At 41.9% G+C, this 24,438-nt stretch overlaps 1 protein-coding gene across 3 annotated transcripts; it reads right to left on the reverse strand.

Annotated features, from left to right (window-relative positions):
• Positions 1–555: 555 nt before the first annotated feature.
• On the reverse strand, positions 556–21,686 carry SHISA5 (shisa family member 5). Of its 3 annotated transcripts, XM_084293048.1 has the most exons (5): positions 21,578–21,686; positions 21,154–21,219; positions 7,453–7,568; positions 5,501–5,716; positions 556–3,671 (listed from the first exon to the last, which is right to left on the reverse strand). In XM_084293048.1, the coding sequence occupies exons 1-5, from the start codon at positions 21,598–21,600 to the stop codon at positions 3,592–3,594; spliced, it is 501 nt and encodes a 166-aa protein (XP_084149174.1). In that variant the 5' UTR covers positions 21,601–21,686; the 3' UTR covers positions 556–3,591. The 3 variants fall into 3 exon arrangements, with proteins under 3 accessions (XP_084149174.1, XP_084149176.1, XP_084149175.1); XM_084293050.1 differs by lacking the exons at positions 21,154–21,219; positions 21,578–21,686 and adding an exon at positions 19,836–19,990; XM_084293049.1 differs by lacking the exons at positions 21,154–21,219; positions 21,578–21,686 and adding an exon at positions 19,542–19,609.
• Positions 21,687–24,438: the final 2,752 nt, after the last annotated feature.

Below are 24,438 nucleotides of genomic sequence, written 5' to 3' on the forward strand. Positions count from 1 at the left end.
AAAAACTTTTTTAAGAAAAAAAGTGAAAAATATACCAAAAAACATCAGATAAAATGTTTTCACACAGACTAAAAAGCATCACCAAACTGTTGTAGTTGAAAAACGAGGCATATGATATTTGACAGGCAAGTCAAAATGTGTTGAGAAAAGGAAATTAGACTTCAATCAAATAATAACTTTTTTTGGAGTCTATCATCAAGCCTACAGTAGATTTTTCAAGTATCTTGGGACTTGTTAGTGCATTCAAATATCATATAGAAAAGACCTCAGAAGCAATTCTTTTAGATTAGCTTTGAAGCACACCCTCAGAGTATCATTCAGGAGCTCATCTTGTTCCTTTGTATTGCGCCTTATAATTTTGATTAAGCCTCAGACTCCATTACCAAAAAGTTATATTCACAATACAAGATAACTTAAAATACACTTGCTGTCAAACACAATTAAGTAAAATGTAGCTTTGCAGATACACTCCCAAATGCTCAGACTTAGCACGCAGACACATTGAGAAAACAAAAAAGAATATATTTCAAACACTGCATTTATTACAAAGGTGCATAGAGTTTATACCATTTCTTTAGAACACTTATGTTTGAACTACAAACAACATACAAAGCTAGTTTACAGTATGTAAAAGTCAACAATGATTATCTAATAAATTCAGTCCAACAGAATATTATACTGTATTTAATTTCACAAAACATTTCTGAAACAAAGGCACTTACAGAACTAAAAAAAAAAAAAAAAAAAAAAAGAACATACACTCTTTCAACATTTAAAATTTGAATTCCATTACCCCTCCCTACAGCACTGTGGGTAACTAGTTTGCTGTAAAGACATTACCAAATGGGACTGACACATTACCAGTACTTGAACAAGTTTAAGGTACAAGCTCTCCATCATTTCTGTAGCTGTCCCATTCACTTAACTATATGAAAACATGTTTAATTGGGTTGCACAGCAATAACTGCATAAAATTTGGTCCTATGCTGTATCAATAATGTTGATTAATGCATTAGTAAGAAAAGACCTAATTAAGTGTTCCAATTTTGAAATGAGGAAATCAAACCATTTTCTCTTCCTTCAACCATTTTTTAACTGAAGTAGTAACAATACAACTAAAGTAGTTCATTGTGTCTTAATGATTCATCTCTGCACTTGAATATAGTCAACATTAGCAGATGTTCATTGTAAGAGAAGTGTAAATTAACAGGCTCCTTAACCCTATCCCTGATATCCTCCCACCACTCTACGTGCAGTCATATTCAGGGCAATTTATCTATCTGCATCTACCCCAAAATTTTAGATTTGGGTATTTTCATTGTTGCCAGTTTACTTTCCTACTACCTTTTTGTTATGGACGATGGCAGATGATTAAGCCAATGTGTCATGAAATTGCAGATTTTCCTTTTTATCCAACAAAACATAACCCTACTAACACCACCACAAACCATACATTTTGCCACATCACAGGCAGAGGAAAGGAAGAGGTGTGAAGTAACAACCTCATGAGGGCCAACACTAGAACGTTGTACCTGTGCTACAAGAACTGCCCAACAGCTGGCTGCATTTCCCTGGCCAGACTCCATCAGGCAGCTGACTAACAAAGTCGCTGGAATCTCTTGGAATCTCTGCCATTCTTCTATATGAACCAACACATGAGTAGGGGATCTATAGAAAAGGGATTATTTCTGCAGTTATTATCCTACACAAAAATATTCCAGATTTCTAGGGAAAGACTTCATCCTCCATACAGGGGACACTGCCCATTTCTGGTTGTTCCCACAGAACTCCTAACAGTGTTAGGAAGCACTGCCTGATTTTCCAGCTTGCAAGGCAGAAAAGGGGAGGAACACAGGAACATGCACTCCGCGGGTGTCTCTTGGTGCCACTGCATGCTATTAACTCAGACAGTCTTGGAGTGGTGTAATGTAGGGGCATAGGTTGTCATGGTTCTCAATGTTAAAAAATTTTCCACAAGTTTCTCCTGAAATGCCCTAAAGATTTTATTTTAAAAAAATTAAAAAAAATAATAATAAAAAAAAATGGAGTAACACGGAAAAAGGCCCCCAAAATCAGTTAGAGAAATAAGGCTGCCTTTGACAATAGCAGCTTCCATCCATCGTATGAGGTAAAACAATGCCATCAGTTATGTAAGTTCAATGTCTTTTAAACAGTTATATACCCTAGATGTAGAATCACAAGGACAAGTGGCTAAAAGGCCTCTCTAAACAAGCAAAATCTGTGTATGAAATATGCCAAAATTATTTCACTAGTTATGTCGCAGTGACAGATACAACAGTCTTCAGACAGCTCTACTGAGAAATAACAAAGTGTACTTCAATGCTAGAAAAGGTAGCGTTGTAGAGGACACTAAAAATCATGTTTCACTTGATCAGTACAAGAGCCAAAAGCCTTTCTAACACCGCTAATAGTTCTTGAAAATATATTACCGCACTGTGACCAAATCCTACCACTCTTCATAGTCCTTACGTCTCGTTCTTTACTCAGCTTTATGGGAATGTTGAAGACAAAAGGGAGGCTAAACCTCTACTCCAAGTTTGGTTGGCATTTCTTTTTTGACACACGTATTATTCAGATACAGACTTGATTCATAAAGATGCATCATCTCTAGGTTCCCGTTGTAGACAGTGACAAACCCTAAACATTTTTTAAAAAAAGTCTACTTCTGACATCACATATATCCTGTAAAATAAATCCCTTCTCTGTGACAAGGAATGGCCAAACACTGGCAGTCACTTCTGCTTAACATATGATTAAGGTGCTATTTTCTTCCCTCAACATCAACAACATATGACTATTAAGCAAACAAAGCACTTGTCCAATATTTTTTTAAGAAGAATTCTTAGGTTTTCATCTTTTGATCTGTGTTCTACTGAATGGCAGAAGGTTTGGTTTTGTTGTTGATTTCTAGCTATAAAGTAAAACAGCCTGAGAAAATGCCCAATGAAGGCACAGTTTTTAAGCCTTAAAATTGGGAAAGAAAACAAGAAAATGACCAACTCATGCTATTTAGCACAGAATAATGCAACTAGTCCAAACACAATTAAAACATGGATCGCTACCATTACTGAAGGCAAATGCACTTCAAAAAAGTAAAAATCCTTTTTAAACAATAAATGAAATGTATTGTATTGAAGCTTACCTCATGCTAGTAACTTCAAAACAGGCAGAACACGTGTCACAGAGTTTCTCAGACTTAATACTGTGCAAAAGATTGCTACAGCTTTGCACGTTTGATAATGCTCATTTGACCATTCCTTTCTACCACACTTAAGAATTATTGCACGATAAATGTTATTGTGGTTCTTATTTCTGAAGCACCCCTTCTTCATACTTTTCTTACTGTATATTGAACAAAATCAATTTTTGTATTAGCTTGAGGTATAAATGAGCGACTTCTTGTAGAAGTACTTGAAACATTTAAAACCACAAAGGATACTGAATTAACTTTCACTTTACTTAGACAAAGGATTGCTGTCTTCCAGGATAACGTACTACAGCTGCATGGTGTAAACAGAACAGATTATATTTTAAAAAGTTTTGTATGCAGAAGCACGGTAGTAGGTCTGTTCAATAGGTGGGCTTCTGAGGATCCATATAAGCAGGGTTGTAAGGGGGCTGGCTGATTGGATAAGGTGCTCCAGCACCAGCTGCAAAAGCAAAAAAAAAAAAAAATCACAGGATTTGTAAAATTTACCTTTAGAATTTTCTATCTAAAATGACAACTGCTTTAAGAACACGATTAAGAGGTTCAAATTAACTAGCATCTTAATTGGACTTGAAAGTAGTTTGCCCTAACTCATACAGCATTTGCATTTCAAAAATTAGATAAAAAAAATTGTGATATATGTGCGTATTATAGCAGCTACAAAGACATAGCTTTCAGGGGAGGACAGTTTAAAAAAAAAACAAACACAACAAAACGATCTGGTGGAAGTCAGAGACGCACAAACAACAAGATACACCTGACACTATGCGGAGAAGTAAAAATAAACCAATGGGCAAAAGAAAAAGGACTAGAGAAAGCATCTTAGGATTCCTTCAGGGGAAGTGCTTTTCTGGTAACTGTCAACAAGGTAATTGCAAAATTAAAATAGAATTAAAAAAGTGACCCACCACTACCAAGCACATTAAAGAGTTTGACTATATCCTTATTTTCTAGTATTCTGCAACAAACTGCTTCAAGAGGCATTTTCATTTTCAGGTCTGTCAAACAGCACAAGTTAGTTCAAATAACACAGCACCTGATCAGATCCCTAGAACGTGGCTATCTGTCAATGATCTTGTAAGTTGATCAGTGTGTTTGGCTCCTGTGTGACAGAGCAGGTGTTCTCTCTCCTGCACATGACCTAATTAAGAGGCTGGCCCTTGGCTACTAAAGGCAAATAAGGGAAAGAGCTGGTAACATGGAAAGCAATTTAAGATTCTCTCAGAAAAAAAAAAAATAAAAATTAAGAACTAACAAACAACTTAATTGAGGAAAAGTTTGAGAAACCTGAGAGTAGGAGAAGCAAAATTTCTTTGAGCCCCTCACACTATAGAGGTGAAGCCAAAGCACTTTGGGGTAGTCTCCTAAAATCCAGAGCTTCTTCAGAGTTCATGAAGGAAAAATAAAATAAGCATGCCTGTAAAGTCAGTGTTTTTACATGCTGAACTCATTTGCACATTGTTAATGTTCAATTTCTAACTGGTTTGTAAATATGCAAGACCATGAACAGTCATTTTACATTTGAGTTGTTACGAAAGAAAAACTTTCTAAGGGCACAACCTCCTATACAAGACTAACTTTGTTTGAACTAACTCTGTTCATCCTTCCAAGTAGAAGGATGAACAGTGTGGTGCATAAGAGGGCTCAAAGACCCTAGGATATGTAACAGCATAGTTTTGGTCTCTCTGAATAGTCATGAACCAATTCTTCGGGGAATAGTTATTCCCAGAACAAGTTGGAATTAGACATAGCAACAGTAAAGCTACATGAAAGCAATGCTGTGAAAGAAGGAAAGCAGAAGAAAAAAAAAATTCCAATAATTCTAATGGCCAGTCATCAGCAAACTGATTTGAAGTTGATCACAGACTGGTTATTCTAGCAAACTACTGAACTACGAGCAAAAGCCATCTGTGTTTAGATTAAAACATTCAGTAAGTATTAACTGTTATCCATATGTTAACTATTTAATATGAAATTTCAACTGAATCATTAAATTGTTCTACTGGATTCACTGGGAGTCCTACACACCAGCAAACTTCACCAATGAAGTACCACTTACATCTCCTCTTGCAATGATTAATATAGAAATGGTGATAGGGAAATTTCAGTAAGGACGAAATTTAACATCTACTGTAACTCCAGTTTTAAATAATTTGCTTACATTAGCATTAATGTAAAACATAATAAATGTAATAATAGAGGATTGGCTCCAATGTCACCATCTTTTTTGCTATTCAAGAGAAAGAAACATTTAGACCATTCTTGCCTTACCTGCCACTGTTTCATGGTAAGCTGGAGGTCCTGATGGCTGCATGGGATAAGGGGGAGGATACTGTGTGGGGTACGGTGCTGCTGGCATTCCTGGCTGTGGCTGGATAGCCATCGGCTGATATCCTTGATACGGCGCTACTGGGTAGCTGGGTGGCACTCCCGGCTGGGGGTAAGCAGCGTGAACCACTGTGGTGGCAGTAGTGGTGGTCACCACAGCTACAAACAACCGGAAGGAATATGGTTAGTCCTGGTGGTTCTAGGAGACCACCTGGGACAGCCAACAACAGTAATGTAAAAAATGTTTTCTCTTGAGATCACTTTCTCACTCCAAAATCTGCCCAAAATAATTTCTGAAGTTCCACAAAACGATTTAGAGATGTATGTCTCAAAATACTCTTCCATTGATCTAAGTGGTACTAAAAACCTTCACAAACTGGCTGCTCTCCCAGCCCATTTCCTTATTTCTCAACCACAAAGAGCAAAGACATTTTTTCCTGGACTGTTCAAAAACAGTCTGTGGCCAAGTGATGTATCATTCAGTATGAGACTGGAATAACCTGCTTATTTTTTAAAGTTATTGTCTGTTTTAAAGGATAAAGGTAATAAACTAACACATGTATGTGTTAGTACATCTTTGTACATTATAACAGAAAGGCAAATACACATATTTTTTGTAGGAGCTAACATTGGGTTATTGGTTCATCTCCCAATTACTTCCCTTATTGCAGTAAGGGAAGATTAACAATTTCTAATAAACTGCAATAATTTGGTTTCAAGATCTTCTTCTTCAGGCTGCAATTATAAACATTGCTCAAGATTCCACTCGACGCATAGGGAAGAACAAAAGAAAGCTTTTATTCTACTTAAATCCTGTCATAAAGACGCGTCCACTGTTTCAGTGACTGTATGCAGACTAATCTCAGCTAACATTTGAAATGCTTTTATTTATATTTTAATCAAGACAACTTTTCATTAGTACTTCCTTTTAAAATACTCGTTTTGTAATCTGTTCTCAGAGGATTATGCTACTTTAAACAGCATATTGTTTGTCCACATTAATCAGCATTTCAAAGTTTTTTTTGGCTTAGTATCATTCTATTTGTCAAATATTTAGAATAAAGAGAACATTAAAAATGTATTCCACAATTACTCAAACACAACATAAAGAACAGAAGACCAATAAATGGTCGCTCTAAAGTTTACATATTGATATGATCAATAAAACACAGCTTTGACTTCAAAAATTCCCATGGTATAATGACCCACTTCTAAGCTAACATCAAGCCTAGAAGTACAAAAGCTTTCTGTAAATTCTGAGAATTTGCAATATTACAGTTGCAGGATTTGCACTACCCTAACATTGTTTTTGAAATATGTGATTTTCCTTAGCAGTGATAGAAAAAAGAACATATCTTGTGGTACAGTTTGAATAACCACTTTCCCAATGATCACCATGGACATGCAAATTCACTTATTTTCAGTCTATCATAGTGGTGAGGGAGACTTCTCATTCTTCAAATGCAAGATTTATCTTTTGGCAGTAAAAACGTTTTACTTAACTCCTGAACAAGTAATGTTACAGTGCTGGGCCTGAAGTGTATTTTTCAAGTACGTTTTTAAGAGACTAGGGAAAATTTTAAATTAATTTTTCATTCTATTCCTCATTTACCTAAACCAACCAACCAAAAAAAAAAAAAACAAACCACAAAATCCACACATTCTGGGGGAGAATAAAGGAATTTCTTAAATGCTTAGAAGACATTCAAAAATGTCTCTGCTATGTCACGTTTTAAAGCAGCTTAAATGCTTATTTTCAATGCTTAGCTATTGCAGCTTTTGTAGCAGAGAAGTAAGGAAACGTTACTTTTACCTCTTACAGAAATACAATCTTTCAGGGGAAAAAAATAGTCTTTTGATTACAAGAAAAAGAAAGTAAATGTACAGGTACTTACGCCGTGGTTTTCGACATGCTTTATACAAACAGCAACACGAACAGGTGAGGCACAGAATGATAGTAATTACAATCACTGCAAAAACGGTAATTCCAATCGCAACAAGGGTTCCAAAACTGCAAGAAAGACACCAGCAGAAGTAAGCCTCACACAACTTTCTTACCCTTTAAATCTAGCCTTCTGTAGCTAACACAGCACTCTTCCTTCAATCCGTTAGTGGTACTATTTCATGCATTTGAATAAGAAATAAAATTCAGTCCAATCTAGTGCCACACAAGGTCAGGTCTGCTAAATCAGTGGAAGCTGGCCAGCCCCTGGCAAGCAGTCCTCTCCACCGCCTATGAACAGGACAGAATGGGAGCACTTGATCCTGCTTGTTTTGGTGTGGCTGCATGTCTCCTTGTATTCCAAAAGATTACAGAGATAAGGTTTCACATTCATTCATTCCACTGGTTAATTTTCCAAGTATGACTTGGACATACAGGTAGGCATGCCTGAAATGAAATGCCTTTGTCTTACGAGCGACAGCAAGTCCTTGATGCACAAGGAAGGCTTCCAGGGACAGTCACGGTACTGAGCTGACCTCCCCATGCTGCAGATTCCTGCCAGGTTCCTTGGCATTTGAAAACAGCTGTGTCAGAAGCCACGTTTCAGATGGTTTCAAAGATGAGCACTTCTGCCAACTGTACTGCAATAATGAGCACGTTATACTAACTACATGAGACAGAAACACTGCCTAAAACACCAAAATCTAGCGTGGAGAGGCCAAAAATCATACCACCTCTAACCTCTGTAAGGACTACCAGCTGATGGAGGCACACGTAAAGCTTTCGGAGCTGACCAAGAGCTGCTTACCACACGGAACAGAAGAAAGTAACCGCGTACAGCATTAAATGCTCAGTGACGAGCCTACATTTGTCTGTCATGGGAAAGGTTGTCTAGTTTTCTGAAAAGTCCCTTTTTAGAAGCATAAAATCCAGAAAATTTGATGGCTTTTTAGGAATACCGGAATGAAAAAGCAAAGTACTGGAATCTGAGACCTTTTAAGTAATGATTTACATGATTTGTTTGCTATGGTCTGCAATCATTAAATCCCTTCTTTCAGGGAAGCCAGTCTCCTGCACTTGGATTTCTTACGAAATGCATCATGCATCAGTTTTGGAAACAATTGCAGGAAGTCAGTTCTTAATGCAGAACAAGCTCTAAAATAATGAGTAGACAGCTGATTTAATATCCATCCTGTTTTTGTCTTCTCCATAGAAGATTTTGGCTACAGAACTTTCTAGCTTCCTGTCCAGTTTCCTGTTAACATCTTTAAACAAAATGACATCTCTCAAGAACCTCCAGCATTTTTCACTCAGCTATCAACCAGACATCCAATGTAAAAATTATTTTGGATTATCAATTACACCAGAAGGTTAAATCACTGGCATAACAAAAAAATAAATAAAAAATAAAGTGTTCTGTCCCTAGCCCAAATTCACAGGACCTCAACTCAGTCTTCTAGAGCAACTTAACGCTCAATAAGATGGACACTGAACATAAGTGTTGACAAATAAAACAGGTTTAACCTAAAATGCAGTTTTTTTTCCCCTAGCAGAGGTCCCATCAATTTTATTTTTCTTCTGCAACAGCCTGGACAATGAAATTGGGTCAAATATCTTTCAAGAACCTGAGCAACACTTATCTGTGGTTGAATGTGTATTAACTGGAGTTGTTATTTGTGCGCTGACTTTGTGAAGTACTAAGTACAGCACTACGGATTTATTAGTGAAGCAGTAAGTCTGGCACAGTGGTTTGCCTACTGGTACTGCAGCTCAGCATTTACACGCAGAACAGGAAGCAGGAACTGTTGCAGCCTCCTGAAGACACAGAAACCACGTCAGAAATGCTGCCGAGAGAACAAACAGATAACTGCAACACAGCTGCACAGCCATGGGGGTGCACACAGGCTTTGTCACTTTTATTTGCACCTTTGCAAAATGATGGACCTAACATTATTATACAGGTTCCTTACCAGATTATACATGGAATATATATTTATCTGTAGAATATTTATATAACTCATCATATAAATTCAAATGTATACCGAAGAAGAGATAGAAGTGTGCAGAATGTATTTACACATCAGACTTAACCATCATGATTGTACTGTTCACAACACACACGACTGCCTAAAACAAGCTACAGGCAGCTGCAGAACCTGGGCAGCAACAAGAATTAACTATGATTACAGCTAGCTGGGGAGTGCCAACAGTGTTTTCCATTTCAACCCTGAGAAAGCTTTCTTAGCAGGGAAGTTAACACTTCCATTATACTCAGGTAGTTATTACTGAGCAACATTAGCAGAGACAAAAAAAGTCCTATAGGTTCTTCCTGTGTCAAGGAAAGAGATTAGGAGGCCTGACAAAGAATAACAAAATTCTTCACTTCTGCAAACAATGAACCTTGCTGGACTTTACCAAAGCCTGGGCAAAATTCAAACAAACCTAAGAAATTGAGAGAACAGAGGGGAGATGTGTCTGCTCATCACAAATAAAAAAAGCACAGCAGGAAACTGGCAGAGCCCTCATCTTTCAGGACCAAAGTCAGTTCTGTTGTGACAAAAAGAGGACAGTACCAGCCCGTCTGCAGCCCAGCTGGCCACCGACAGATAAACACTGGTCAGTCTGAAGCACAAGCTCCATTTGCCTAACTGTCATAAACTTTTCTTCTCACAGAAGAACTCCTCGTTGCCTGTTTACTTTCTCCAGTAAAGAATGTGATGATAACAAAGCTTAGGGTAAAAAAAAAAAAAAAAAAAAAAAAAAAAAAAAAAAAACAAACACAAACAACCATATCCATATCACCAAGTTCTTAGAAACACCCTGCGTATGAGCCAGCGATGTGTGCTTGCAGCCCAGAAAGCCTGTGGCACCCTGGGCTGCACCGCGGGCAGCAGGGTGAGGGAGGGGAACGCCTGAGACCCCAGCTGGAGCCTGCCTTCAGCTCCAGGCCCCCAGCACAAGAAGGACATGAAACTATTAGTGAGAGTCCAGAGAAAGCCACGAAGATGCTCAGAGGCTGTAGGTGACAGGCTGAGGGAGCTGGGGTTGATCTGTCTGGAGAAGAGAAGGCCCCGGGGAGACCTCACAGTGGCCTGCCAGCACCTAAAGGGGGCTGCAAGAAATCTGGGGAGGGACCCTGTCAGGTGGCGTAATGACAGGACAAGGGGTAATGGCTTTAAACTAAAAGAGGGTAGATTTAGATGAGATATAAGGAAGAAGTTCTTTCCCCAGAGGGCGGTGAGGCCCAGGCCCAGGCTGCCCAGAGGAGCTGTGGCTGCCCCATCCCTGGCAGTGCCCAAGGCCAGGCTGGATGGGGCTGGGGGCAGGGGACCCTGCCCATGGCAGGGGTTGGGACTGGGTGGGCTTTGGGGTCCTTTCCAACCCAAACCACTCTGTGATTTTTATTTTCATCATTTGTCTGCACGTTTGCTAAAACAAGATGACCGCTTTTTCATGCATCTTTTAAAGAACTGAATGGAGACATTTGTAATAGAGGAGTGCCAGGTACACCCGCTTCAGAGGGTGGTTCTGTGTTTGGATGTGTAAACACTGTGGTTCAGTTCTACGTATTGAAATCCTGTGTGATTACTGCAAACCAAAATTACAAGCCTTCAGAAACAGCCCAGTGAGCGAAACAACAGACATGAGTTAGTTCTTCACAAAGCTTTCTCAGGACTGCACACAACTGGATTGCCACAGGCATTTTTATCATCCGCTCTACAGCAGCAGCATGACTTTCCTGCCCGTTCTTGGGTTCATGGAGACTAACTTTTTGAAACAGCACAAGGTACCATGACATTTACGGAAAGTAAAACCATATGAACTTGTAAGCATCTAATCTGCCCTTTTACCACCAAAGGAGTACTGCCCTGAGCACTTCCTCCTGGATATCCAGTGACACTGACACACAGTAAGGAATGATTACAGCCCCCTGAGACTCCCACTAGTAAGGCTGCTGAAAAGAGCTCGGGAAGGCTACTAGAAACTGTAGGTCATACTCAAGTAAGGCTAGAATGGTGCTCACCATTCACTTTACTCGGTGAACTGTCTAAGCTCTAGCAGGTAAGATATCCCACATAATGTATAAAGACTCCTGTGGTGTACTAACTCCAGAAAGCCTTTCTTAAAAGAAACCATTGCTTTATTTAGCTGCTTTCACATGATGAATTTGTCTGAAAGGACTCTGAACGTATTTGGAAAAATATATATTTGCATTAAATATTATTTTATTTACCGATTGTTAGTCTGCATTACACATACATGAAAATGAATAAACAAAGGACTGTAGCTTAAAGATTCTTCCTGGATAGTTAACCAAACACAAATCCCCAAACAAACAAAAACCAAACCAAAAATACACCTTACCCCATGAACTCTGCGAACAAACATCATGGTGCAGAAAGTGGGGTGGCCACAGCCCGAGATCGGAACGCTGTGCAGGCGTCACAGTCTGCACACAGCTCTTCAGTCTCCTACATGATATACCATAGCCCCTAAATAAACCACACACTTACAGACAGCCTGAGCTCAGTCACTGACAGTTCCTGCTTTTTTCTCCTCACATCATAAAAGCTAACTTTTGCCAATAACTTAACTGAAAACAAAACACAAACCCACTAGCAGCTTTACCATGACAGTGATGAACTGCAACTTCTCAAAATCCACATGAAGTCAATCTGGAGAGGACTCCCTGCCCCTTCCTATCTCTGCACTCTCTTGCTCAACCTACTCCACTTCTACTCATCTTCTCTTACATGTACAGTTGGAAAGTTCTGAATTGTGTATGCACTGAGTGTACCTTGCAGACTCATCTTACCTTTGAAGTGTGCTAATAATCCAAGCCGTGTACGAGTTCACATAAAGGGAGACGTATGATTAGTGCCTGTTTTAGCCTTCTGGTACTGAATGAGATGCAAGTGACGTTAAAAAGGTAAAACCAAACCCAAGATCTAGAGGTACTATTTGTAGATGTTAATTCTTAAGGTGGTTGTTTTTCTGTACTGAGATCTCAACTTTAAACACTAACTGGAAAAAAGATGTGAAATGCTCTGCATGTACCTAAAGCTTTTGAAACCTTAAAGTTTTTAAACCTCCTTAGCAGTTTGTATCACCTAGTTTGTGACATTTTATAAGCTCTACTGTAAAAAAAGTTTGTGCATATCTATGTGTTCATGACAGTGGCACACACTACAACTTCTGTCTTTAAAAAAAGAAGAAAAACAACACAATGCCCAAAAGAACAAGACCACCTGGTTTTGAAAAAATATTTTAAGCAGCCTATTTTATTCCACAAGTTTTACTCTATTCCAAGATTTGTTCCATGCTACAAGAAACATGTTGGCAGGGTTCATTTCAAAGATACATGGTTGGTTTCAAAAGCAAACATTTACAAATACTGAGTTACAGCTGTAAAGCAGGGTGGTCTGGAACGACCTCAGAAGGTAATTTAGGCCATTCCAAGAAGTCAAAAAAAAAAAAAATTTAAGTATCTACATGGCATTCTTTCCAGCTCCAGAAGAGGATACTGTTCCCAGAAGCACGACAGAATGATAAATGCCCGGACTTGCCCTGACTCTGGTACAGGACAAAACCAAACAAGTCTCTGTACAGAGACGCTCTCTTACGCCCAATATTTTAGTCACGGCCACACGATGCCACATACTGCCTCTAACATTGAGTATAAAAATTAAAGACAAACTTTTTAAGAACAACCAATATGACCTCCCAGGGCTATTCCAGAGGGGTTATGTTTTACAACTTCACAAGCAACATACTTTGTCTAGTATTTTAGCATGAAGATTCGAGACATAAGAACCACTTTTCTAGAGACTCAAAAAACCATTTCCATAGACAGCAAACTGGTAGACCAGCCAGCCTGTGGGTCAGCTTGAGACTCAGAGTGAATAGCATGGTTTCAGAACTATGAAACACTGGTAGTTTTGGCACAGTGGTAGGTTTGAGTAACTGCTATGTCATTTTCTATGCTATGCAATGTCATGAAGTGCACCTTGCTTAACTGGAAGCTCTCTGCAATGGCCTTTCAGATAGCTGGTAACTCAAATTACCACTTGAGAGCGTTCCTCCTGGGGTCTGGCCCATGTACACTTCCTTCACACGAAGGTAATGTTTTCATTTCACTTTGGCTAACCCACCACTAGAGTATCAGCCCAAACAATCACTAAGTGCTGCTCTAGCACAGACATGAATTAACTCCTCCTGAAACCCACTAATATTTCCCACAGCTTTCCCCAGTTCTTTCTGGGTATCCTCAAAAGAAGGCAAATTTGCACCAGAAGCAATCCTTGGAACGCCTCAGCTTACTGCAACCAGAACAACCTTGAGTGAAGTCCTCCAGCGTTAGGACCAACTTTTGCAGCCCAGGGACCCTTAGCACCTGCCGAGTCAGCTCTGCAGTCAGAAGCAACCCTAAAGCAAGAAGGATAAGGCCGTGGCAAGCCATGAACCCTTGCAACTGCAAAGCGTTACAGAAAGAGAGAATGCCACAGCCTTTGTGAGGGAAAGTTGGCTAAATACATCCTGAATGGGTCCTTTTTCTGTTTGTTCAAATAGGAAGCTGGCGTGGGTTACTTTATACAGCCTTAAGCCTAAAATAACACACCTTAATTTCACAAAGACCAACCGTAACCAAAGTTAATTACTATTTTGGAAGACATTAATTTCACAATATTTTCAAGTAAAATATAATAGTTTGCACAACGTGTTCTTAAACAGCCTATATGAGAAAGTGGCAGGGAGGGAACTTCCTAGAGCTTTTGATCTTACTCAGAGATCTGACACTCAGATCCTACGGCTTCTAACAGAAAATGTACACAAGCATTTCTTCTTGGCCTCTAAGCAGTTCTCTTGTACTAAATATACCCAGTTACATACGTTCTTTTATAGCACATACTAAAAATACAATTTCTTGGGGATGCTTCCCAGGAAACGTCCACTTTGTAGACAGCTCAGAGTAATTGCTGTCGGTAACTGACATTAAAAATGCATGTAACGAAGAGGGGAAATGTCCAAGCTGCATTCAGAAGTCCTTCATCAACAGCACAAGAATTAACATTAACTTCACACAGGTCACAGGACAATTTCAGAAAAGTCCATTCGACCTTCAGCATGAAAATAGTTCTTAAGCCCTATGAAAACACTCACTTCTACAGACAATAAACAGATTTAGCATGCTCCTTTAGCAGCAAAAAGAAAATGTACACCAATTATATGCACAGACAGATAAGGCAAACGAACAAGCCAGCTCCCATTCTATTGCTAGGATCCCATTTGAACAGTACCGAATGTCATTTCCCCCATGCCAATAAAAATTTGAAACCAAGACAAAGGCAATGAGAGAGATTTTTCCAAAATGGTCAACCAAATGAATAGAACAAGTCCAACTGAATCACTAAGTATTGCAGAAAGTTTTCCCTGCAATAAACAACTGCAATACTATGCATACATCACCACCAATACTAATTCTAGAAAGCAAGTCCTCATATTTAAGCAACTAACTAGAAACTGACTTGGCAGGAGAGATAAAGTTTAAAACAAAAACAATTTGAGCAAATTCAGCTTGGGGTAGGACTTACCAAACACTGAAACTGCAATCAAAGGAAGTTCAAGCTAGGCTACACCCACCAGCTCTGCTTGCCATGTAGCGCAGCTCTGCCATACACTAGCCATAGGTCATCACACCTACAGAAGTCAAAAACTGAGTGCTCAGACAGGAGCAAAATTTCAATTAGGGAAATGAACTATCCTAGATCATAACGAACCGACGTGTTTACTCACTCGTCCTCTCACCAGGAAAAGCATGCCATCCGCTGTGACAAAAACAAAGAAAATCTCACACTGCCCAAGTAAGAGCAGACCTCTGCAGAAGAGTTCACATCTCGCTGACCAATACTTCTCTTTTTAAATGGTATCACCATTAACAAGACTGTCATAAGAAGTCACAAGTGACTTTGATGACTGGCACCTTCCATAACTAAAATAAATAAATAATAATAAATTTAAAAAACAAAAACTTTTTAAGCTGACCTTTCAGTGGAATTGAGAAGCAGAGGTCACACTAGTGAACACAGTGAACTACTGAATACCACATTAAAATGAATGGTATAAAATGTTTTTAATAAAAAATAGGTTTTGCTAAAAGACCAGTGTTGGCACAATTATTAATTTCCTAAAATTCAACTGATTTGTTTGTTCCACAGAACGCACAAGCGCAGTTACAAAAGACTACACAATTCAAAGTCATTCCCCTCTTCCCTCATGACATTTCTAACATGATTTATCACAAATACACCTGGCTACCCCTCAGGCCATAGCTGCTGCACGGAAGTACACGATGCAGCAGAGCTGGATGTAGCTTTGGAACCCACATGCTCAAAGATCTTACTGAGTAACAAGCATGGTCTCTGAACCATGTTTTGAAGCAAGGATTCTCCATCTTCTGGGCTGTAGGACCCTTATCTGAGGATTATCCTACCTGTGGGTGCTTCCACAAGTTCTCTCAGAGTCAACCCGTGCACAAAACATGTACTTTTTTCAGACTTCTATTTGTGGGCACAACAAAGCCCACAGAATTAGAAGAAACACCCTACCCTAATAAGTACGTACAGAAACAAAGGACACACCTACAGAAAAAACGAACCACTAAACCTAACCCACGTGATGAATCTCCACCTGGCCTAAACGTGCAAAGACACAGTATCTTACTTTTTGCCCTGAAATGGCCTTCTGTAGTTAGAAGAGCAGGCTGCTAAACCCAACCATGGAGCAGCATTTCTCAATCTCTTTCCATCTTGGTTTCAGAGCATACGAACCTGCACGAGCATTTAAGCCCCCTGCTTGAAGCTGGCAGCTGAAGAATCATTAACAGCAGCTCACAACTGCTTTGTCAGCAATGGAGACAAAAAACGAGTGCCCTATAATGCAAGTTACCATTACACAAATCATGAAAGCCTGTATTTACTTTTCAGGCTAGTAAAAAGCACAGAACAATTTTTAAAATAGCTTCAAATCCACATCTGAATTGTTCCTAGACTAGTAGCTTACATTTCTTGGTGGGATAAGCCTGTGACTGAATGCAAGACATACAGAGAGGGCTCTGTGCACAGTTTAACTCTTTTGTTACATAAAATACTTAAGACCAGTACTGGAAAAGAAATTCCCTGAATATTAAATAGAGAGCGCTTGCATAAAAAGTATTTTCCAAATAATAATTTTCTTAATTCATCATTGGAAACCTATTACAGATGCTGAAACATCGAAATACACAACAGAACACGAACTGAAGTCCCTGACAGCAACAGTGGAAGAGGAAGAGAACAGGGTACGGTTCACCATCACTATTTTTAACCATGACTAAGGAGGATGCATGTGCTTAAAAACATCTAAATTGAGACAGCAAGTTAGGATAATCACATCCTCCACAGTTAGAAGCATATAGTTTTTGCCCCCTTATACACACAGTAGACCACTGCAGACACTGCTTTTCAAACAAGGGTGGGCAGAATTTCTCCATTTCACAGAGGAACCAAGTCTCAAGACAACACAGGGATCAGCCCATGACAAAGGCTGAACACACACAACCCAAGTCTAACAAGGCTGTCCTGTGTTGGCCAAGACCTCCCGGGAAGGCTGTTGTTCTGCCTCCCTCTTCCCACCACGTCAGGACGAGCAGCCTCTTCTCAAGGCATTGCAGCGTGTTACATAACTTCAAGGCAGAAATTAATTTAGAAACGGAGACCAACTAACTGGAAATGGTAATTCTGTTTTCAATTTAGAGTGACCGATTATCAGCTCTGCCAACTACATTATTCTTCCTCTGTAACTCTGATGCAGATGTTCTGCACTGCCCCACCTCCTTAAGCACGCAAATATTTCACAATTAGTTGAATTGTGGGTGAGTCATCTAATTTCCTTTTCCAGTAAGGGTCACTACTGGAGAATTGGCATACCAAGGCTAAAAAACCATGTTACCAATGCAAATCGTGACAACTGTGGTTACAGTGAACCAGTGCTCTGCTTCTGCAGCTTCTTAAAGGAGCAATACTGAGTACTGTAGAATGAGAGAGGATAACGATCTCAACCTTACTACTCGCAATCAGTTTCCAAAACAGAACACAGCAGGGGAGAAATCAATTTGCTAATCCAATTTAAAGAAAAAGAACGTGAAACACCTTCAATGTATTCTTCAACAGCAGAAGTTGTATAAATTGCATACATTCATCTCATATGTAAGGATGAATGGTGGCAATTTAACAAGTTTAGTAGTATAAAACCAATGCCTGCACTGTGACTTAAAAGCTCCAAATAATCTTTAGGAATAAACTAATAATGGAAAACATGTGAATCTGAGTTAATGCTGACTTGTATACTTAAAATGCTTAATTTTCTTCTAAATGCAGTGTTCCGGAAAGCACGATACTTTCGAGTACTTGAAAGTATGTGGTTATGACACTCCAAAGGAATGTCATTTATTGTCTTAAAAAAAAGACCAAAAGGAGATTATAGGACAGTAACTGCCTGCATTTTGAACTTCATGGAGGTGCCCAAAGTGCCTTGCACCCCTGCCTCAACAACACTCGATATACAATGTTAAATACTGAAGGAAATTGGTATTAAAGGACAGTAATAAAAAGAAACCTACTCAAAACTGGTACTTGCACTTCTGCTGAAGACCTCAGAATAAATACAGCAAAAAAGCAGGAGCACAGGCGAACTACCAACTGCTCAGCTGGACAGGACACAGGAAGAGCGCCTGCAGCACCAGGCCAAACCCTTCCCCAGCATGGTCCCAAAGAATCACACCATAATCGTGGCAGGTTTTCCAGGCAGGGAGAAGAGACCCCCCAGCTCACACAGCCCAGTGGCCAGTCCACAAAGTTAGTGACAAGCCCTCCAAGATATGAAAGTCTCTTAAAAAGCTAAGATTTATGAGCAATTAGTCAGAGCAGTAATTTGATATAGGAATAAGGCCAGAGAAAGAATGAGGAACTAAATGCTTTCTGACCCTTAATGCCTGTTTGGGAACCACCCCACCCCCCTTTTTGAAGGGCAGTATCAAAGGTAGTATTTGTGCAGGACACCAAAGGAAGGTGCTGTTTGTTGTCTCTACTCCTGTTATAAACCGTTCAAGGAGAAAACAACCGTGTTCATCTTGCTGAGCATACAAAAAATATATCTGAACTGACATCAGCCACACAGACAAGTATTAAATAAACATTGTCATCGAGAAGCAATGTGAAACTTGTCTTTTAAGAGAAACTGGCATGGCACAAAAGGGTGGAGCATACCTTGCAGGCAGAAACGAGAGCTCTTCTCGAAGGAAAAAAGCTTACTGCTCGTTTAAGAAAAAAAAAAAAAAAACTGTTACCAGGCAGTCTGTAACAGGAGGGTAACCTACGAGTGACTCGGTGCCCCAGTGACGGCAGGAAGAGTAACTGAAGGCCTGTTCATTTTCATTTCCGATGTTGAAACATTTCCTAAATCAAACATTCAAGGTCATCGTTCTCTTTGGAAAGTTTTAGGAAGCAGTTTTCCTCTGGACTCACGTTCAGATAGCTTTTCAAAAGCAATGTTTCTGTGCATAACTATTTTTTTTTTTTTTAGAATTGTAAGAAAAAATTATCAATTGTAATTTTTTTGTTACTTAAAATAGCCTAACTGGAAAACAAGCCTGACGTTAAGCCCAGGTGCTTGCACACCACGCTGAGTTTCCAAAGCTGTAACGCAACCGAAAGGAGAAGCTTGAGAGAACGCCTGGCGGTGAGACAGCTTCTGGGACACGCCAGGGCCGAGGCAGAAATAGTTAAAGCAGCTTAGCTCCTACTTGCTGAGCGTTTTCCCTCATTTAAGGATGCACCTCTGTGGACTGAGGCCCTCGGTTCCAGTTCCTTAGGTAACCGCGTGGGCTCGGCATAGATTTGGGCTTTTTTCAATTATTTTTTTCTTTCCGTACTGTGCTCGTTAGCATGGAGAAAAAAAAAAAAAAAAAACGAAAAAAAAAAAACCCGCATTTCTTAGCATCCTCACATTTCTCCTTTCATCCTCAAACACATTCAACGCCTCCGCAGGCCCGACGCTGGCGCTCAGAATCGGGAATTCGGATTTTTTTTTTTTTTTTCCTCATCTTTCCCCTAAAAACGCGTCGGAAAAGCAGCGGCTGCAAGCCGGGGCTCCCGCAGCCCTGGGGGATGCGCCACCAGCCCCAGCACTCCTCCCACCCTCTACCCGGGACCCCCAGCCAGCCCCCCAGCCCTCTCCCCTCCCTCCTCCGGGCACGGAGCGGGCACGGAGCTGGCCCAGCCCGGCCCCGCCGCCCCTTACCCCATGCTCGCCGCCGCCGCCGCCGCCGCCCGACCCGCGCCCGGCCCGGCCCCGCCCCTCCCGTCACGGCGCTGGCCCCGCCCCACGGGGACGCGGCGCCACCTCAGGCTCTGCCTCGGTGTTTTGTTTTGTTTTTTTCTTCTTTCTTAACCCGTTTCTTTTCTTTTTTTAACGTAAAGCGAGCACCGGGGCTCTGTACGGATTCCTCGGCTGCTAAGCCAGAGGGGGCGGCTCTGGCAGCGCCAGAAGTGACCGGGACCTCTGTCGGTTCCTTCAGCCTTCAAGTCCAGAGCACCCACCTGCTCACACCCCTGCCTCAAAACCGACAGATGATGGTGGTTTTGTTTTTCTGCATTTTCAGTTCTGCAGCAGTTCCTCACGTCAGAGGGAACCACCAGGATGTTCTCCCGGCAGCTTCACCCAGCTGCCGCTGGAGACCACTAACAAAACGCTGCAGTTCCCTGGGGAAAACCCTTCCGCATTTGGGACCTTGTTAAAAACGTAACAGCCAGCACAGCTACGTTTTACTTTTTATTTTTATCGTTTCATGAAGAACAGCACATTTCTTGTTGAAATATATGCTGCCAAGGGAAAATTGATAAAGGTGTGTTTTCAGAAGAAAACATACTCAAGGTCAATTAAAAAGAAAATTCAAAATATAATTTAAAATTAAAATCAAAATATATTATCTGAGCAGTTTGGTAACATTCATTATTAAATTTAGCAGTCTAAAGGTTTGTAATTATTTGAACATATGCAGATATAGGTCATAATAGTTCATAATTAACTTTTGTTCTTCATTTATATTATTCCACAGAATGGGAACCAGGCACATATTACAGCAGGACTCTTGTAACCACCAACACAATGCACATACTGAAAGTAACTTATCTCATGTGAGATCAAAATAGCACAAGAAATATTGATAAAATCTTAAGTGCAAAAGATGCCAAAAAGTAAGGAGATGCTTCAAGCAAAAGCACCTCTTACAGAGCCACTAGAGACTTAATCCATCAATTCTTAGAAAGACAGTAAGCATGCCCATGCCTCAGAAGACAAACCCATTCAGCAACAGGAACATGGACTTGCATATGGGGATCATTGGCATGATCCAGTCTCTTTCCTATCTGTTTCTTCATATGGTCTCAGGTGTATGCAAGTTTAAGTGTTCAACATATTTAACACACAAATCCGTATTTCTGTTTTCATTTTCTCCTAGCACAGACTGACTATGCAATAAAGAACCTCTAAATAGAAAAACATTTATAGAGCCTCCAAATAAATAACATTTAAAAAGCTGGTGCTTCGCATGTCTTACCTGGGGCCATAATCACTTAAATCTTCGGAGTCCAAAAGCAAGTTCAGGTTGCCCAAGTCAGAGGTCCTGTAAGAAGTTAATACATCTCAAAAAGTGGAATTTAAGACATATTTAGCACCTGGCTAAGTTCCAAGTACTCATGAAAGGTAATGGAGACTAAAAAGAAAATGAGATTAATTTTGTCATCCTCAAAGAAAAGTGAAACAGAGCAGTAGAAGTGTTTGAAAATACTCAAGAAAACACATGCCAGTTCATGCATCAATTTGTCTCTCATTGCTCCCACTTCAAAAGTAAGTTACGTGCCTTAAAGTAGATCCCCGACAGAGCCTTATATGGAGCTGAAAGGTCCCTTTGTAGGTTTTTACCATTAAGATGCTTGCTTTTGTCCTTTGAACCCACTGTACACACTCCATTTGCCTCATACCTTCCATCAAGCAGATTACACATCAATTGCTGTTCTTCATCAAATCTGAATAATGAATTCGAGCAACAGTATTGACGCGTGCAATCTCCACAGCAGAAGCTGGGACAGGATTTTGCAGGTTGCACCTTGCTATGGGGATCAAGATATGCTCGACAGTCCTCGCCTAAAGCTGAAAAGAGGTAAAATCCAAGAGTTAGTAATGAAAGAAATAACTCCTCTATCAAGTTTCTCTCTCGTACTGACCATCTCATCCAGGTTAACACCTAAATATGTTTCAAGGGTTTGTGTTAGGGTCTGCCGATCTGTTACACCCTTCAGAGCCCAGCAAAGGCGAACACCTGCAAAGTACCTGGCCTCCACCGAGGAGCTCTTCCCAAGCCTTCACACACGCGTGAAGGACTAACCCAGGCAAACGTGCCTGCGGACACCGCCTGGCGATGCCATCCGCGCTACATCTGCGGAGCCTCAACCTGCGCCGCGGTCTCCTCCAGCCCCCACGCAAGCCCGAGGATCGCGTGGTGACGCCCGCTGCGCTTCCCTGGGTATTTACGGGACGCAAAGGCGCGGCCGTGGCCCTGCATTTCCACGGCACGCGGCCCCTTCCGCCCGTTGCTCCCCCTGCTTCCCGGCACATCCCCGCCACCATGGCTCGCCGACAGGCTCCGTCGAGGCTGGGGGGCGAAGGGGGAGCCGCTCCCGGGACGCTGCCTCCCTCGCCCGTCTCCCGGTCCCCCCCGCAGCCTTTCCTCGGCCGGCTCCGAGCGGCGCCCGGCGGCGGGTGCAGGGAGCCCGGCCGCCAACGGCCCCCCTCGGCCGCCGCCCCGCGCTCACCGGGCACCGGCAGCAGGCAGAGGAGGAGGAGGCCGAGGCCGGGGGCCCCGCGCCACGCAGCCATCAGCACCGCCGCTCCCCTTCCGCCTCAGGGGCGGAGCGGCCCGGGGCAGCGGGGAGCCGCGGGGCCTCCCCCCTGGTCGCCGTGGCTGCTGCCCGGTGGCCGCTCCTCCTCCAGCAGTTGCCCTCTCGCAGCCGTGTGAGTGACTTCATGCATTCAAAGGCAGCCGCAAAGCTCTCGGAGCTCCTCAGCTGAAAGCACACATCCTTGAGGCTGCCAGACAACAGCAGTCTCCCAGGGACAGCAAGGCCTGAAATGCATAGCCAAGAGTCTGGGGGCTGTAGGGAAGATGCTGACAGACCCTGGGGAGAATCACAGAATCACAGGATTTCTAGGTTGGAAGAGACCTCAAGATCATCGAGTCCAACCTCTGACCTAACGCTAACAGTCCCCACTAAACCATATCCCTAAGCTCTACATCTAAACGTCTTTTGAAGACTTCCAGGGATGGTGACTCCACCACTTCCCTGGGCAGCCTGTTCCAATGCCTCACAACCCTTTCAGTAAAGAAGTTCTTCCTAACATCTAACCTAAAACTCCCCTGGCACAACTTAAGCCCATTCCCCCTTGTCCTGTCACCAGGCACGTGGGAGAACAGACCAACCCCCACCTCGCTACAGCCTCCTTTAAGGTATAAAGAAGACAACCCTGTGGTCGTAGCCCATAACGTTACCCCCCCTCGAGAAAGGCAGAGGTGAATAAAGACAACACATGCGTGTGCGATCTTTCAGCACAATCTCAGGTGCTACTGACCCTGAGGGAGAAGTGAGACCAGGGTGAATCTGTAGCACCCAGCACCATGCCAGGTCCCGCAGCACACAGCACAGAGGAGTTCCATACTCTGCAAGGGGCACAGTTGGAGATGGACAAAGTGTGAGATAAGAAACAAGAACGGCAAGAAAGGACGAATAAGGCCTGGTAACTCTGTGCACAGACCAAGGCAAAAAATATTAAGTATTGCCTTGGCGGTCAGGTGAGACTTGTGTGACATGTGATTGACACGTATGATTGTGGAGACCTGATCCACGGTTCTGTAGCTCTGTGCGGGGCACTGCTGGAGATGAACAAAGTATGAGATAAGAGAGAGAAAGGACTAGTCTCAGGAGATCTGATGTACAGTATCCCTTGAACAGTGAAGTGCTTGGCAGTACACCCCCATTTTCCAGAATCAGAACATTGGTGTGTGGTACCCTACAGGGGGTAAATTTCTGCAGCAGCACACTGACAAGGGCTAGGAAAAATGGGAAATATGAGTATCAGGGGACCCGGAGATATCCCTGGGGGAGTACATACCGACAGTCCTTCCAGAAGAATAATAAGAAATTGGGAAAAAAAATGGTCTTCTGGAAAGGCCCCTTCTGCGTCTCCTGCACCCAAAGCTACTCTGACTACTACCTGTTACTATTACCTGTTGCTGTTACTAAGAGCACAGTCCAAAAGCTTCTTAAACTCCAACAGGCTTGGTACAGTGACTACATCCCTGGGGAGCCTGTTCCAGTGCACGACAACCCTCTCAGTGAAGAACCTCTTCCTGATATCCAGGCCTGAATCTCCCCTGTCACAGCTTGACCCCACTCCCTTGGGTCCTATCACTGGTCGCTAAAGGGAAGAGATCGGTGCCTGCCCCTCCACTCCCCTTGTGACGAAGCTGTAGGCCGCCATGAGGTCCCCCCTCAGCCCCCTCTTCTCCAGACTGAACAGGCCCAGTGCCCTCAGCCACTCCTCATAGGTCTTCCCCTCTAGGCCCTTCACCATCTTTGTAGCCCTTCTCTGGACACTCTCCAACAGTTTAATGTCCTTTTTGTGCTGTGGTGCCCAGAACTGCACACAGTGCTCGAGGTGAGGCCGCACCAGCACAGAGTAGAGTAGCAGCGCTGTTATCACCCACGTGTGCCACTTGGACAGAGCATGTCCAGAGTGCATCCAGCAGCCTGCTGTTCACTATCCCTTGTGAAAAAGGAGAGAAAAG

Source organism: Netta rufina, assembly GCF_964035555.1.
Source record: "Netta rufina genome assembly, chromosome: 10".
Classification (NCBI taxonomy): domain Eukaryota; kingdom Metazoa; phylum Chordata; class Aves; order Anseriformes; family Anatidae; genus Netta; species Netta rufina.

What these genes read in the sequence shown, in the direction of transcription:
- SHISA5 (XM_084293048.1), bottom strand. Translation starts at nt 21,600, where the DNA reads ATGTGTAATCTGCTTGATGGAAG. An exon ending in TGTAATCTGCTTGATGGAAG is followed by an intron (nt 21,220 to 21,577) that starts GTATGAGGCAAA and finishes AACTTCTTACAG; the next exon opens with GACCTCTGACTTGGGCAACC. An exon ending in TTAAGTGATTATGGCCCCAG is followed by an intron (nt 7,569 to 21,153) that starts GTAAGACATGCG and finishes TCTTTCTTGCAG; the next exon opens with TTTTGGAACCCTTGTTGCGA.